This window comes from Panthera onca, chromosome C1, assembly GCF_046562875.1.
Source record: "Panthera onca isolate mPanOnc1 chromosome C1, mPanOnc1 haplotype 2, whole genome shotgun sequence".
Lineage (NCBI taxonomy): Eukaryota > Metazoa > Chordata > Mammalia > Carnivora > Felidae > Panthera > Panthera onca.
In genome coordinates, this window is record NC_138346.1 from 51167944 (window position 1) to 51186186 (window position 18243).

The window sequence follows — 18243 nt, forward strand, 5'->3', positions numbered from 1 at the left end:
CACAGTTGGTTTTTTGGGTTTTTTATTTACCATACTCTTAGTCCCATGATCAAATATTTAGCGAATATTATCGATTAGTTATAAACTCATTTAATACAAAGTAAGTCTATGTTAATTTAGACTAAAGGAGAATTAACTTTTGAGTTAACTTTCTAAAAATCAACTTTATTGTGGTGTAGTTTACATACAATGAAATCTGTGCATGTAAATGAGCAGTTTGATGGATTTTGACAAATGTATACATCTAAGTAACCTTTACCACAGTCAAGACACAGAGCACTTCCATCACCTCAGAAAGTTCCCTCTCCCTTTGTAGTCAGTTTCTCACCATCCCCAAACCCAGACAAAAACTAATTTGATTTCTATCACTATAGATTAAATTTGCCTGTTCTAGAACTCCATGTAAATGGAATCACACTGCATATACTGTTGTGTCTGCCTTTTTTCATTCAATATGTTTTTGAGATTTACCCAGCTCTGTTAAGTGAATCAGTAATCTGTTTCTTTTTATTGCTAACTAGTATTCATTGCATGAAAACCTGAGCCCTATAACTGAAAAAAAATTTGTTTTTAATGTCTTCTTGACATTGATTTTTTGTGGGACGTATGTTGTGAAACAACAGTGAATCTTAAATATATATTAAAGTATATTTAGACAGGTAACTTTTAGATCCACTTGAATTTATTTTCATTTGCTTTGTACTTGAACTTATAATTAAAAATTATTCTAAAGTCATACTTTATGATTCATTTAAAAGCCTTTCCGGGGTGCCTGGGTTGGCTCTGTCAATTAAATGTTCAACTCTTGTTCTCAGCTCAGGTCATAATCTCATGGTTTGTGACTTTGAACCCTGTATCCGGCTCTGTGCTGACGGTGCAGAGCCTGCTTGGGATTCTCTGTCTTTCCCTCCCTCTCTCTCTGCCCCTCCCTGCTTGCTCGCTTTCTCTCAAAATAAATAAATAAGCTTGAAAAAATAAAGGCCATTCCAACAGTAGAAAATTAATCAAATACCAAATAAAATATTCTTTGTATTTGAGAAAACCAGAGTTTATTCTCCCAAATAAAAAATCGTCCTGAGGAAAATTAAAGCCATGCATGTATTTTACATAATATTTCTCCTTTGATAATTTTACTTACTTTTTAAACTTTTTAAAAATGTTTGTTTTTGAGAGAGAGAGAGCACAGACAAGCAGGGGAGGGGCAGAGAGAGAGACACACAGAATCCAAAGCAGGCTCCAGGCTCTGAGCTGTCAGCATAAGAGTCCAACACAGGGCTCAGAGCTGAATTCCGATGTTCAGCTGATTGAGTCACCCAAGTGCCCCAATAATCTTCTTTAATTTTATTTATTAATTTAATTTATTTTATTTAATTTTTTAATTTTTATTTTTGAGAGAGAGACAGAGTATGAGTGGGGTAGGGGCAGAGAGAGAGAGAGAGAGAGAGAGAGAGAGAGAGAGAGAGAGACAGAGACAGACAGAATCCAAAGCAGGCTCCAGGCTCTGAGCTTATTATTAGCACAGAGCCTGATGCAGGGCTCAGCCTCAGCACACTGCGAGATCACGACCTGAGCCAAAGTCGGACACTTAACCAACTGAGCTACCCAGGCACCCCCTGATAATCTTCCTTTGAATGTTAGGCAGCTATATAAAACTTTTTATAAAAGTGTAAAATGATTTAGAGAATTACTTTATTAGGCTGTCTTCAAAAATGCTTAAAAAAATGCAAGCTTATTTAATAAAAATTAGTATAAAATTAAACTATATGATATGTTGCCTTGTAGAGCAGGTCAGTTGTTGCCAGAACTGGGAAAAGCAAACAAGGAAGTTTTTTGGGGTGATGAAACTGTTACCACAGTGGCGAGGTGGTTACACAAATCTATACATTAAATTTTTTTCCTAGAGCTATATACCAAAAGAAGGAAAGAAGGTCAGGTTTACTGTATGGTACTTAAAAAATGAAATTAAAAAGCTAAAAATGAAAGTACTGAGTTGGTAGTATTAGAGGGAGGTAGAGTGTGAATAAATATTTAGTAGGAAATTATTTTTAAATCTCTACCTGCTCTTTTTTGTTCATTGTTTTACTATGTACTTACATTTTCTAGTCTTGTTTTCTTTATTCTTAATTATTTATTGCGTGTTTCTCCCGTTTTTTAATAGTAGATCACCCAACCAGCCTAACTACTTAACTTTTTACTAGTAAATAATGTTTTGACAATATCATCTGGTTAGAAACATTTAATCCACTCCAATGTTCAGTGCCTGTTTACTGTTAACTTTAACTCTCTTGTTTGTAGAATCGAAACAAAATGAAATTTGTTAAAACTCCAGTTTGCAGATTTTCAAAGTAAAATTCATAATCCTTTATGTAGATTTTATTTACTTGAATTTTTGTATATGGTAGTGGTGATTCATGACTTAACGGAATTGGCCAAAATCTAAATTGCTGAGTCTTAATGACCCATGTATGTCAAATTTGCCTTTAAATAGAATTTATTAAATCTTTTTGAGGATTTGAAAAAAGAAAAGATCTTCTTGCGAATGGCTTATTTAGTGGAGTAGAGAAAGCTCTTCTTTCAGTTGAACTATTTTCCAAAATTCTTTTGTCTTAGATCCCTATCTTTGTGCTTCCTTTACCCTATATCCAGAAGTTGATGTACTTTTGTAGCAGTTTGACTTTCATAGCTGACAACCACATTCTTTTAATACCTTTAAAAAGCAGTATAATTTATTAAAAGTAAATTTGAATTGGGAGGTAATCTGGAATTAATCTTCAGTTTTAGGACTTTCTAGCTATGTGACTTGAGCAAATTTAATAATGTCTCTCTGTTTTCTCACAGTGTGTCTCATGGGGCTAGGTTAATCACTTTATTGACTTTCTTATTATAAATCTTATATTTTCTAATTTTGCCCTGACTTTGCCACCATCTGCAAACCTACAAGTTGCCTCCAAAGGCCTTTACTTTAGCAGTACTTTGAATGTTTTTATCACCTGAAATTGCTGTACTGGTAAAATCTTGAATTTGAAACTCTACTCTCAGATCATAGTCCTGTCTTATGGCTTTCCTACTCCTCACTTCTTTGCCCCTATTAAATTTTTTGTCCTGGCTTATTGAAACTTTGACCTCTCTCTATTTTCTAATCAGCCACTTCCTGGTTTTACTTCCTTATCCATTCTGGACTATAAAGTTTAGTGATTTTAATTGCATTCTCCTCTGTGCCGTCATACTCTGACTTTGCTACACTTACCATTGCAAGCAGTTTCCCTGATCCCAGAAAAACCTCCTGCCCCCTGGAAGCCAGATACTGCTTGTAAAATAACACTTGTTATTGTTTTTTCTTAAGCTTGCCTCTTATTCATCCCTACCATTCTTCACGTTGCTAAATTTTACTAGCTTGAATTTGCTCTTTTGTCTTCCAAATTTTCTATTTACTCTTGTACATAATAATGTGGTTACTTTCCTGAAACCTTTCTGGAACAGGTCATTAGTGACTATCCATTTTCAAAATCTGGTCCTTTTTCTTATTCTACTTGATTTCTCTGTAGTATTACCTGTTTTGCTCTCCTTTTTATTGAAACTTCATTTTCTTCATTTGCCAGTACTTTTGTCTCTTACCTTTTGCAAGCCACCATTTTACAGTCCTATTGGGAAAATGTATCCAGTCTTATGTATCAGTGTTTCTTTAAATATTCATCTCTAGCCTTGATTCTCTCTCTGGAGCTCCAGGCATTTAATGCCAAGTGCTAGTTTGACAAGGGTGTGGTCCATGGACCGGAGTTTGTTAAGAATGTAAATTGTTGGGGTTCCACCCCAGACCTACTAAATCAATTTGCTGGGACCCAACAAGTGATTACACTGAAGTTTGAGAAACACAGTTAGATATCTACAGCTATATGACCCACAGGTACTTGGCAACATCTCTGGAATAGGAAGGATATTCCCCTCATGGGAGGTATAAGGGGGTGGGGAGAAAGCCTGATACACTTTTATTGCCATTTTATTACCTCCCATGCCATTCAGCCAGTGATTCTCACAGGGAAATTTGGGTATGCTCTCTGACTCTTCTTGTCATCACATTCCACATCCAGTAGCTGTATCTTCCAGATTAGAGTCTGCAAATTGGTGGGTCATGTTTGGCCCAAGGATAGAATTTGCTTGGCTCTATCCTGCATTAAATTAAAACAAAACAAAACACAGTCTCTTTGATCATTATTTTAAAAATGAGAGATTTTTGCATAAATATCCAAACTTCTGGCTTCCTTCCTGAACCCTAGGACATATTTCCCCACATGGCAGTGATTGGCTGGAGCTAATAAGCAGTTGCCCCCTTTAGAATTTTTTTTCCTCCAGTTCCTTCCTCTCATTATTCTTTCCCCATTCTACTTAACTATTTTATGTTACCTGCCGTAGATTTGAGCTTTTAACTCCTTCAGACTTCACCTCTTAAATGTGATGCCTGAATCTATTCCTTTTATTCCCATGGTTCCCATTTAAGGCTCTGTCATTATTTTGTGAACTACAGTTGTGGCTTCCTAATGAGTCCAGTCTTCCCTTTCTAACCCATCTTCCACATTTAGAGTCATATTTCTAAAGGTTTCTTTTCCTATCACTCTTTATATTAAAAAACAAACGAACAAACAAACAAACCTGAACTACTAACCTTTCCTTGCTGGAGCATAGTCTCAAACTCCTTAGCATGGCATTAGAAAGCCATTATTTGGATCAACCTCCTATCCAGACATTCTTTCTAGAAACCTTATTTTCCCCACTGCTTTTTCTTGCCTGGCTTGAGATCCACATAGCCTCTGCTCTTAGTCTTGGGATATGCCTTAGCCTGTTTGGGCCGCTACAATAAAATATCAAAGATTGGGTAGTTTGTATGCAACAGAAATTTGTTTCTTACGGTTCTGGAGTCTGGAAGTCCAAATTCATGCTGCTGGCATGGTTGGGTGAGGCTCCTCTTAAGCGTCACAGACTTGTCTTTGTATTTTCACATAACTGAAAGGGATAAGGTTCTCTCTGAAGCCTCTCTTACTGAAGGCAGTAATCAATTTATTGAGAGTTCCACCCTCATGGCTTGACTACCTTCAAAAGGCCACACCTCCTAATACCATCAGCTTTTTGGGCTTAAGATTTTAATATATGAATTTTGTGGAGACTTAAACATTCAAAGCATAGCAAGATATTAATAAATTATGGAGGCTAAGAGGAAGTGCCAGTGGTTAAAAAGGTATGGCAAATAATTCATTAACAATAAGTTAAACACATTTCTTACCATGAAGTTTCTCAGAACTTGAAAAAAAATTTTTTTTAATGTTTATTTTTGAGAGAGGGAGAGAGAGATAGAGTGTGAGGGGGAGGGGCAGAGAGAGGGAGACACAGATCTGAAGCAGGCTCCAGACTCTGAGCTTTCAGCACAGAGCCTGATGCAGGGCTTGAACACACGAACAGTGAGATCATGACTGAGCCAAAGTCGGATGCTTAACCAACTGAGCCACTCAGGTGCCCCTCAGAACTTTTAATGTGTCATTATTGTTCAAGGAGAGGTTGTGGGATATAGTTTTGGCAAAATTATTTGATTAAGTTCTGGGTATCATCACTTGGAAAATATATGATTATACCACACTACTTATTTTCTGATATACTCTCTGCCTTTCCTTTTTCTGGATTCCCTTTTTTTGTTGTTTGCTGATGTGGAATGCTTTTGTCTTCTTAATGTTCTTTTATGACCATCTTGGGCGATATTTTCTTAAATAGTTCCTTTCACCCTTTATCTTCTCTCCTTTTCTGGATCGTAACAATTTCCTAGTCTCCTTTCTTGAATAACCATGTCATTAAACATCTTCTAGTCTGAGTTTCACTCCACTGAGTGTTAGAGAAAGATTAAAAATACTGATTGATTAGACTAGTTCCTGCTCATGTGGATTGTATAACATGTTTGTGCCTCACCTCATTTTATTAACACTACTGTTTTAATTCTCATCACATTTTGGTTTATGTTATGGCTGTTAGTATGTTTTAATAAAGATGCTATGGTCAAGTTTTAAACAATCCACATAGGACGTAAAAAGTCAAAAAAGTTCTCTGCAATCCTACTCCTCAAAGGCAACTATAGTTAACAGTTTTCTATATGTTTTTCTAGAAATATGTTATCAAATATATGTGTATATATATATGTGTGTGTGTGTATATATATATGTATGTATATATATGTAATATATATATATGTATGTGTATATATATATATTATATACTGTTGACTCTGAACAACATGGGGTTTAAGGGCATTGACCCCCCCCCCCCGTAGTCAGAAATCTGCATAGAAATTTTGACTCCCCCCCAAATTTAACGACGAATAGCCTACTGTTGACAAGAAGACTGATAAACAGTTAACATATTTTATATGGCATATGCATTATATACTGTATTCTTACAATAAAGTAAGCAAGAGAAAAAAATGTTATTAAAATCGTAAGAGAAAATAAATTTATAGTACTGTACTTCATTTACCTGTGGAAAAAAATCCACATGTAAGTGGATCTGCACAGTTCAAACCTGTGTTGTTCAAGGGTCAACTGTATATCTTTTATCTCATAAATAGGATCATATTTTCTTAGTTTTCTTGGCAGTCCGTTTAGACTGTTACTTAATGTCTAGATTATTATTCTGTTTATATTTGTGTTCTTATTATACAGTATTATGCCTTATATATCAGGAATAATTCAGTAAATGTTTGTTGGCTTTTTAAAATATGAAAGTATTGATCCTTCCAGTTCTAATTGCCTTGAGTTTGTTAAGTTTTAATACTGAATATATAATAATAATTTTCAGAATAATGCTTTCTAACGAAATGTAAATTATCAAATCTGTTTATAGTCTTTAGCACCCTGGTCTTACCAAAACTGCTTGTGATCTCAGTAGTCATTTTTTGTTTCTTGAGTCTCCACACCTCAACAATTTAAGAATTTATCATCTCCATGTTCTGGGACCTCTGGGCATTTAACTCCTGTCCACTCTGACAACTTCCTCTTTCTCCCCGAGTCTCTCTCTCCACCCTCCTACTTCTGCCATTTCTGAGAGGATTATCTGGGTGGCTGCTTATGTGATTATTTCAAGATTCTGGTGAACTATCTAAATCATTTTAAAGAATAGTGTGTACTCCATATGAAGTAAACTATAATTTCCTTAGTTTTAATAGCAGCTTTCAGTACCTTTTCCTCTTTAATCACTTGTTCTAATCAAATTGCTATTGTGCCTTTTATCATGGGAATTTTATAACTAAAAGTTTTCTCCAAAGTTAAGAAAGACTCTAATTCCTGTTCTTCTCCTCTCCTTTCTTCCAATTTAGCTGTTGACAGTGTCTTGAAGAGGATGACAATAATTGGTGTAATTTTGTCCTTCCGATCATTGGCACAAGAAGCACTTAGAGATGTAAGAAATCATTATAAGTACATATCCAGTCAAATAATCCCTGTTAATTTCCCAGAAATTAAAAGTTACTTAAAATTCCAGTTTTCATAGTTATATATAATCAAATATGTAGAAATTAGGGTTATTAAATTTATTTTTTATTTTGGTATTGAAATTGGGGGTGGGAGGTACAGTTTGCCTAGATACTTTACTACATTTTCAACTTCACTCTTCATTAAAGCATTTTCCATTTTGGCTTTACTCAGCTTGGCATCAAACATATTTCATTTCTCCGTGTCTTAGTACTTTAGAAAATCATGTGAAAATAGAAAAAGTAAAATAATTTTTATGAAAACTAGAAATAATTGAATGGTAATATTTAATAAATTTAGGATTTGCCATTTAAAAATAAGTCTACATTTTTATTTGTTGTCCTGCCTAGGTCTTATCTTACCACATTCCTTTTCTTGTAAGTTCAATTGAAGATTTCAAGGATCACATTCCAAGAGAAACTGATATGAAGGTAATAAAACTTCTGTTTGTCTAAAATGAAATATGAGTTACATGTGAAATAAAATTTAATAAACTCAAAACAATTGTAAAGTTTCTGTTTTAGAGTGATTAATTAGCATGCTGGCCTTTGAAAATACATCTTTGAGAGCTCAGCACTAAAATGCTGTGTGGGCATTTTGAAAGTTCATCTTCCTTGGTCACCTATAGCAATGTAAAGTGGGTTGGTATTGGTCTTTTTTCCTTAAGCTTATAGCTTTTTATACATGGTCATTATTAGCAGAATAAGAAAAACAAGCCATTGAGATAGGAGTTGTTTTGTTTTAAATAAAGTTCAATCTGTTTTTTTTAATTGATGTTTAAAAAGTCTTATAAAAAGATGTCAATTATAGGGTATAATAAAATTTTAATATCCTGTTTTTATGAATATAAGAGAAGATTAGTAACCACATGTGAGTTTATGATTTTTGTTTTGAAAATTTTTTGATCATGAAATCCAACTCACTTATTTACTCCCAGCATTAATTAACCGGTAGTTACACATCCAGTAAGTGACCTCATGTATATGTTTTCTAAACTTTCATGTGTCTTGGAAAGATTATTTTCTGTTTCATATTTTGAAATGCAGTGGCTGAAAAAGTTACGCTAAAGTCTTTTTATGACACTCAAGTCTTCTCAGATTGAAGCCTCTCACTTTCTGAGGCTTATCTTTCATCGCTTGTCCATCCTTGTCCTGTGCTCTTCCCTTTCCCTTTCTTCCTCTGCCCCTCTCTTCATATATGTATCCTGTGAGGTAACTAGTTCTTCCCAATGTGCATGCTCACATCTGTCTGTCTCATCCTCTCATTTATTCTACCTGCAAATCTTGCCCTTTTCTGTTTCTGCCTTTTGAAATCCTGCTTATCTTTTAAGGCGTGATTGAGTTGCCATCTTCTAAGAAACATTCCTTGATCCCCAGGCAATAAAGGATTTCTTTTTTCTTATTATTGTCAGACAACTTTTTGTTTATCCATTGTAGAGTTAAATAAGTTCTGCCTTGCATTATAATTGTGTTTTTCCTTTTAAATTTATACTAAGTTGTAAACATTTTGAAGACCGTGTTTTCTATATTTTTGTTTCTCCCACAGTGCTTTGCATAAACATTTGAGATCAATGATTGTCCTACGATTTTATAATTGAAAACCATGTATGATGATTAGTTCAAAATTGTTAAGTGGAAACAACTGTAGAAAAAAAAGTTAAAACATTAAAGAATCCTTCCTTGAGAATACACTGGTGTGTGGATTATGAGAATACTAATTAATATTCTGAGCAACTAATTCTCTTAGCACCAACATAATTATGTTTAGTTTTTAGCAAACTTTCAATAGAACTTCATATTTAAAAAAAAAAACAAACATGTATTTTTTTAAATCAGTCTATTTTTAATTGAAGTATAGTTGTCATACAATACATTAGTTTCAGATGTACAATGAAATGATTCAACATTTATACCCATTATGAAGTGCTTGCCTTGATAAGTATAGCTACCATCTGTCACCATACAAAGTTACTATAACATTATTGACTATATTCCCTATGCTGTACTTTTCATTCATGTGACTTATTTTATATCTGAAAGTTTGTACCTCTTACTTCCCTTCACCCATCTGCCCAGTCCCCCTCCCTTCTGGCAACCACCAGTCCTCCAGATACATATTTAAAACAATTTTTTTCTTACATTTATTTATTTTTGATAGAGACAGAGCACAACTGGGGGAGTGGCAAAGAGAGAAGGAGACACAGAATCTGAAGCAGGCTCCAGGCTCCGAGCTGTCAGCACAGAGCCCGACTCAGGGCTCAAACTCACAAACTGCGAGATCATGACCTGAGCCGAAGTCAGATGCTTAACTGACTGATAAATATTTTTAATAGCTTTATTTATAGTCACAGAGTTGTGGAACTATCACCACAGCCAATTTAGAGCATTCCAGAAAGAAACCTTATGCCCATTAGCAGTAATTCCCTAATTGTTCCTAGTCCCAGCCTTAGGCAACCACTAATCTACCTTCTGTTTTTGTAAGTTTGCCTATTCTTGACACTTCATATAAATCATACAATATGTAGTCTTTTGGTACTGGCTTTTACTTAGCATAATGCTTTCAAGGTTTATTGATGTAGCATGTATCAATACTTCATTTCTAATTGCTGAATAATATTCCATTATATGGATATACAACATTTTATTTATCCTTTCATCAGTTGATGGTCATTTATGTTGTTTTCACTTTTTGGCTATTATAAATAATACTTCTGTGACTATCCATATACACGTTTTTGTGTGGACATATGCTTCCCTTTCTCTTAAGTATATGCCAGGAATTGAATTGCTAGGTCATATGGAAACTCTATGTTTAACCTTTTGAGAAACTGCCAAATTGTTTTCAAAGTGGTTGTGCCATTTTTCATTCCCAGCAGCAGTGTATGAAAGTTTCACTTTCTCTGTATCCTTGTCAATACTTGTTGCTGTCTGTCTTCTTAATTATAACCATGCTAGTGTGTATGAAATGGTGTCTCCTTGTTTTGCTAAACATTTTCCTGAAATGATGGATGTTGAACATCTTTTCATCTACTTATTGGCTGTTTGTGTATCTTCTTTGGAAAAATATCTGTTCATATCATTTGCTCATTTTTTCACTTGGATTGTTTGCCTTTTTAATTCTGAGATACAAAACTCATTATATGTTTGGATACAAGTCCAGTAACAGATACATGCTTTGCAAATCTCTTGTTCTGTGGGCTGTTTTTTTCATTTTCTTAATAATATCTTCTGCAGCACAAAAGTTTTTAATTTTGATGAAGCCTAATTTGTCTTTTTTTTCCTTTGATTACCTCTGCTTTTGGTTCCCTAAGAAACCATTGCCTAACCCGCAGTTGAAAAATTTATACCTATATTACTTCTAAGAATTTTGTGGTTTTAGCTCTTATGTTTAAGTTTATAATCTATTTTGAGTTATTTTTTGTGTGTAGAGTGAGTAGAGTAATTTTTTTTGTGGATCACAAAAAAAAAAAAATGTTTTCCTAGAACTTAATCCATGGCAATTTCTATTTATTTTAAGATACACAGTTTTACTTCATATTTTATACTGAATTTTTTTGTAGCACCATCAGAGGTAACCAGTTATGTAGGTAGTTTTATATATATATATGTATACATATACATATACACACACACACACACACACACACACACACACACACACACACACATCTCCTAAATACATGAAATCCATATGTGACACCAAAAAGAATTACTTTAGTCATTAGAAATTCCTTTATGGGGTTTTAAGTCATTACTCCTTAAAAATCTATGATGGGCCATCTGGCTGGCTCAGTTGGTAGAGCATGCAGCTCTTGATTTCTGGGTCGTGAGTTCAAGGACCACGTTGGGCATGGAGCTTACTTAAAAAAAAAATCTATTATGGGGGCTCCTGGGTGCATTGATCAGTTAAGCATCTGACACTTAATTTCGGCTCAGGTAAATGATCTCACAGTTTTGAGTTTGAGCCCTGTGTCGGGCTCTACAATGACAGTGTAGAGCTTGCCTGGGATTCCCTCTCTCCTCTCTGTGCCCCTCCCCTGCTCACTCACTCTCTCTCTCTCAAAATAAATTTTTAAAAAATTCTATTATGGTAAGTAACTTACCATATTTATGGCTATGGTATGATGAGTCATTGAACCACCACAGTTTTTCATTAAATAAGTATGAGTGTAAATATAAGTTCAGTGATTTTGATTTGCTTTTGTTCATTTATTTATCTTTTGACTTGATAGATTATATCCATACTTCCAAAAAAAAAAAAATGTTAGGCTGATTTTGTTGGCATTTTATACAGAAAGTATACAAATTTTCTTTGGCCTTAACAACAGGAAGTTCTAACAAGCAGTACATCATGAACTAATAACAGTTGTTCATTATAGGTTAGTTGTGCTGTGGTTCCTGTGTCACCTAAGCTTTGAAATCTAGTGTTGTTGTAGGTAGACTCTAATTTAAACAGTATTATCTTTTCTTACTAAAGTGAGATTTCTTACTCTGTAATTCTTACATATTTCATCAGGTTGCAATGAATGTATATGAGTTATCATCAGCTGCTGGATTACCTTGTGAGATTGATCCTGCCTTGGTGGTAGCTCTCTCCTCACAAAAATCAGGTAAAATGCATTAGTAAGTACATATTAGTCTTAGTTAAAATTATCAGGGCAACACAGATATAGATGTGGTACTTATTTACTCAAATGCCTGCTGAATGTCAAACTTGCATTTTATTTTATTTTATTATGTATTTATTTATTTATATTTATATTTTTATTTTATTTATTTTTGGTGTTTGGGACATAGTCCTCATACAGGTTGATATTTAAACCATAAGACGAGATGAGATTACTGAGATCAGTTAGTTGAGGAGGATCAGGGTCTGAGCCCTGGGACACTTGCAACTTTAAGAACTCCAGGAGAAGAGGAGGAACTACCAACAAAGAAACTGAGAAAGAAGGATGGATGAAGGAGAAGAAAAACTAGGAAAGAGTAGCTTCCAGCAAAGTGGAGAGGAAATGATCAACTATGTAGAATTAATATGGGCAATAGGTAATGTTGCCAAGAGCAGTGGAATTTTTGGAGCAAAAGGCTGTTAGGGCTTTCAAGCGAATTGGAAAAAGGAATAAGAAATAATCAGTATAAAACAACTCTATCAAGAACTTTACTGTAAAAGGGAGCAAAGAAATGAAATTACAGTAGTTAGAGGCAGGAATAAAATCAAGAGAAGGGCTGGAGTACCCGGGTGGCTCAGTTGGTTAAGCGTCCAACTCTTAATTTCAGCTCAGGTCATGATCTTTGTGGTTCATGAGTTTGAGCCCTGCGTCGGTCTCTGTGCTGTTTGGAATTCTGTGTCTCCTTCTCTCTCTGCCCCAACTCCACTCCGTTTGCATGCATGCTCGCATTCTCTCTCTCTCTCAAAAATAAACATTTTTTTTTTTAAAAATCAAGAGAAGAATTCTTTTCAGGAAAGAAACTAGCAACATTTGTATACTAATGGAGATGGCCCAGTAGGTAGCATAATTGATAACTGGAAAAGGGTGTCCTATTTTCATTGAACTAGAGCTATTTACCATAGAGTCTGTACATTGTTATATTGTATTAAACATTTAAAAGATTGTAAGTCCAGCTCTTTGAAATGTAATACCCAGAATTCTGTAGATATTTCTAGATTTTTCTATAAAGTAAGTAACATTTTATCTGTTTCTGATACTTAAGTGCCCATCCCTGTCCTCTTGCACCTAGCATGTTTGGCTGGGTTCATCTGTTCTTTTTTTATTTAACATTGATTTTTGTCTCATTCTTCATGCAGTATGTTAATTTATAGTCACATGAGTGCCACGATTACTCATTTTGCCACAGTTACATTTTTCATAACTAAATTTTAAAAAGTTTTTTTTAATGTTTATTTTTGAGAGAGAGAGAGAGAGAGAGAGTGGGGGAGGGCCAAAGAGAGGGAGACACAGAATCCAAAGCAGGCTCCAGGCTCCGAGCTGTCAGCACAGAGCCTGATGTGGGGCTCAACCCATGAACCGTGAGATCATGACCTGAACTGAAGTCAGATGCTTAACCGACTAAGCCAGGTGCTCCCATAACTAAATTTTAAAAACACATTCTGGCTCTTTCAATTCTTACGTATAAGTGGTGGGATGAATAGTAGGGTAACTAGAATTTCCCAGGTACCAGATTCAAGTGCCTAGGTAACGTGCAATTTTAGTACACATTACAATAAATGTTTTAGAAAGGATTAGGTCTTAAAAGACTTAGGGCGGTGCTAGTTATTTTTATTTATGACTGGTTCCTTCTGTCTTCTAAAATGGAGAGGTTGGAAATCTCCACTTTCCACATTTATGTCTTTTAAATAGTAATAGTAAACTTCAAATCACTTTTATATCAATTCTAGAAAAAAAATAAGGATTTTTTAAATGACATTACAGAGTATTTATGATATAATAAATTTTCTAAACGACAATAAACAATTTTTTAATAAAGTAACATCAATTTTCAGGGTGCCTGCGTTGCTCAGTTGGTTAAGTGTCTGACTCTTGATTTTGGCTCAGGTCATCATCTCATGCTTGTGAGATCAGGCTCTGCATCCGGCTCTGGACTCCACGCTGAGTGTGGAGAATGCTTGGGATTCTGTCTCTGCCTCTCCCCCTGCTTGTCTGTCTGTCTGTCTGTCTGTCTGTCTCTCTTTCAAAATAAACATTTGAAAAAAAATTACTTACCAGTTTACAATTAAGAAATTTTAGGGGGTGTCTGGATGGCTCAGTCAGTTGAGCATCCTCTTGATTTCAGCTCAATCATGATCCCAGAGTTGTGGGATCCAGCCCTGTGTTGGGCTCCACGCTGAGCGTGGAACCTGCTTGGTATTCTTCCCCCTCCCCTACACCCCTGTCTCCTGCTAGTGCGTGCGCGCGCTCTCTCTCTCTGTCTCTCTCTAAAATAATAAATAAAAATTAAGAAATTTTAGGATTCCACTTATCCTAATCACAGTTTTTACCCTATAATCTTACAATTTTTAAAAAAATTGTCTTTTTGTTAGAGGTTCTCGAAATATGCTTGAGTAGTGATAATAACCAATGATGTATATTATTTCTGTTCTATATTTCTTATAACAGTTCTGATTAGTTCTGTAGAAGCTCAGTAATGTACTCTATACAAAAATTAAAATTACTTTATCTCGTCTGATTATTAACTCAAGTAATTTTAAAGAAGTACCTTGGTTTTATTTTTAATTTTCTCTCTTAGAAAACATAAGTCCAGAAGAAGAATATAAAATTGCCTGCCTCCTTATGGTCTTTGTGGCAGTTTCTTTGCCGACACTGGCTAGTAATGTGATGTCTCAGTATAGCCCGGCTATAGAAGGTAATAGTGGTTTAAAATTATTTTGACAATGAAAAAGTCAGGAGTTTTGATACAATAGATACTCTTCAAGTAATTAATGTTCATTTATGATAGAATGTAGGTTAACTTACTAGCCACTTAAGTAGCTTTGTAACCTTGAGTAGTTGATTTTCTTTTTCTAAGCTTTCCATATCTTGATATATGAAATGTGTGTGTGTGAACCTTTGGGTGCTTGACTGTGTGTGACAGGGGATGGTGAGGGAGTATCCATCCAACTCTTAAGATTGTTTTGAAGATTGACAAAATGTAAAGCAGCTGAGAACTTTTTTAGGTTTCGGAGAGAATATAAAACTAATGTATAATTTCTTTTAGGGATTTTTTTGAAAATATGCCTGTTCAACGCAGGCATAATCATTTGTTGCTTTTTTTTTGCTATAGTATTTTTGAAAGCACTAGTCCTCATAACAGTGAAAGGAGAGCAAGGCAGGCTGTGTCCCAACTCTTTTTAATAACTCTTTTGAATCACTATTTATGTAGATTGTGAAGTCATTCATTAAAGACTTGCCTTTTATGTATTATTTGAAATTTTGGGGTCTCGCAAAAACCACAAACCCTATTTGCACTTTCTCAGGGCACTGCAACAACATACATTGCTTGGCTAAAGCCATCAACCAGATCGCTGCAGCTTTGTTTACAATTCACAAAGGAAGCATTGAAGACCGACTGAAAGAATTTCTGGCGGTATGTATAATCTAATAGCAGAACTCATGACATTTTATGAGGAAAATGACAACTGTCAGATACAACAGAATAAATTCTCTTTATTTATTTATTTTTTCTGGAAGGAGGACCAGGTGAAGGCAGGCATTAAAATCAAGGAGCCATTTGACATTTTTTCCCTTAACAGATCTCTCCTAGAGCTCTGTAATATGATCTTCTTTTTTTCTAAGCTGATGTTTGGACTGCCTTAGAATTTTGCCAATTATCTTATATGTAGCTGTATTATAAGTTGAAGCATACTGAAAATAAACAAGAAACTTGTGAACATTAAAACTTACTTAAAATGTCTGTATACTTTAAGCTTGCATCCTCCAGTCTACTGAAAATTGGCCAGGAGACAGATAAAACAACAACAAGAAATAGAGAATCTGTTTATTTACTGCTAGATATGGTAAGTCTCGTTTTATTTTTTATTAACAACAACAAAGTTTCTGTTATTCCTGATAGTCTTTTCTTGGGATTTAGTAATTAAATATCAGTAAGAGCTGAAGTACCTTTTTGATCCCTTCTGTTCAGTTCACTCTTGCTAAATATTGCTGGAAAGACTGACATCACTTGTATTTTACCAAATGGCAACCATATCAGAAGACAACAAAATAAAAGATTTGCATTCTTGGATTCTCTATGCCTAGTCAGTGCTGTCTCTTCACCATCCAAACCAGCTATGCTTGTTTCTACCATGTGACTCTTCCCTCACTTGAAATAGTTTCCTTTTCCTGCAGAGATCTGTATCTGTCTTATGATTTAGCATACCCCATAGCTATACTATACTCTTTGTCTAGGTAGACTTTCCTCATTACTCTGGCCCACATTAATCTTTCATCCCTTTTGAACTCCTGGCTTTCCACTTCATTACAGCTGGTCTTATGTTTATTTGGCTTTTTTACTTAGTCTTGGGAACCCAGTGGGACTTGATGATATGGACCATATTTTGAATATGTTTGTATTGTCTTGCATGTCTAGTGTACTGTTGAGGGCAAATGTGAACGTGCTCAATATATTCCTGTTGATTAATAGACTTCATTGAAAAGTGGTGATTTTAGACATTTTGCTAGCAAAACATTGTGACACATTTATATTTCAGGTTTTAAAGTAAAAGGAAAATAATTTTCTATCAATTTCTAATAAGAACACTATAGAAATTATGATTTACTGGCTATGAGTAAATGTTCCCATTATAAATAACTTTAATTCTTTGATGAATTTTTGCAACTTTTCAGATTGTGCAGGAATCCCCATTCCTGACAATGGATCTTTTGGAATCTTGTTTTCCTTATGTCTTGCTGAGAAATGCATACCACGCTGTCTACAAGCAAAGTGTTACATCTTCCGCATAAAATATCTACTTATTGAAGACAAGCACGCATTTTTGTTGCTTTGGTTTTACCTGTAAACTGTGGAACTGTTTTACCTTGAGGCCTGAAAAGCAGTTTTGTGGATTATAAATTTCTTTCCTACGATTGTATTTTCTGATCATTGATTTCATTTAATATGGTTGTACTACAGTATACTTGGTTGATTTAGCTTTTACCTTCACTGAATTCACTAAAATTATTCCTATAATTTTAGAAGATCATTGTTTGGAAAGCATACATTATCTCTATGTTTTTGATATTTGAAAATGAAAAAACCCTTTGCTTGTTTATTTCTGAAAAAGAATTGTATTTAGTGATTATTTTAGATAGTGATATTATAGCATTCATCCGTGTGTAAATTATTTCATATAGGGAAGAGTTCTGATCTGTACCTATGGTTCTTATTGAAAACAAAACTGGATGTGCATTTCTGTGATGTTATGAATACATTTCTACTTTATTTTGAAACATTTGCCAAACTAAATACTGTAACACTATATAACATTAAAAACGTTAAAGGACTGCTTAGCATTAGAAGCAGACTATGTCCGGAAATTCTAAAACAGCAGCATATGTTGTTGCTTGTATAAAGCCTGGTGATAATTTTTAGACTAACTTCCATGGTGCCCTACTGGCATTAGCACTACCATTGTACCCTGCTGTATAATAAACAATCTTAGACATTTATCAATTGTTGATACAAATGTTAGTCCCTAACCACTTTTTATATGTTTTAAATTTTTGAAATTCAAGTGTACCTGCCATAACATAAAATAAACACTAGACTGTATCCCATTTTGAATTATTTCCTTAATTATGTATCTCTAGAAATGTATTCAATAATATGAGAGTTTTAGTTTCAACTTAGTTTAAAATAAACTTTAGGAATGTCTAAGTATAGCATTTGATGCCAGGTCAGCTGTCACAAACTTTGCTTAAACATTTTGAAAAAACACTCCACAGGAAAACAATTTTAAACAAAATTGGAAAATAAAATCACATAACATTTTTTAAAAATTAAGAACTAAAAGGAAATTTGTGCCATCACATTACTAATTGTTTATGTGACCAAATGGACAGTTACATGAAAGAATGGGAATAGAATGATTATGGAACTAGCGCACATGTTGCTGAGAACTACTACATCAATCATGAATAAATGGGAAAGACCTGCTTAGTGGTTGGCATGGAGGGCAGAGGAGCTCATTTTGTTTAAAAACTAACCTGTTTCTCAGCAGCTTCCTATCTGGATATCAAATAGAGCTTTTT

The 18243-nt window shown here is 34.5% G+C and overlaps 1 protein-coding gene across 4 annotated transcripts in view; it reads left to right on the plus strand.

Moving 5' to 3' along the window:
* Window positions 1-17769, plus strand: part of NCKAP1 (NCK associated protein 1) — a 108779-nt gene extending 91010 nt beyond the window's left edge. For all 4 annotated transcript variants that reach the window (XM_078451119.1, XM_078451120.1, XM_078451123.2 and 1 more), the window contains 7 exons: window positions 7349-7431; window positions 7853-7933; window positions 12018-12111; window positions 14744-14860; window positions 15471-15580; window positions 15921-16010; window positions 16840-17769. In XM_078451119.1, coding sequence (XP_078307245.1) covers window positions 7349-7431; window positions 7853-7933; window positions 12018-12111; window positions 14744-14860; window positions 15471-15580; window positions 15921-16010; window positions 16840-16956 — 692 coding nt within the window. In that variant the 3' untranslated portion in view covers window positions 16957-17769. The remainder of the gene's footprint in view (window positions 1-7348; window positions 7432-7852; window positions 7934-12017; window positions 12112-14743; window positions 14861-15470; window positions 15581-15920; window positions 16011-16839) is intronic.
* Window positions 17770-18243: the final 474 nt, after the last annotated feature.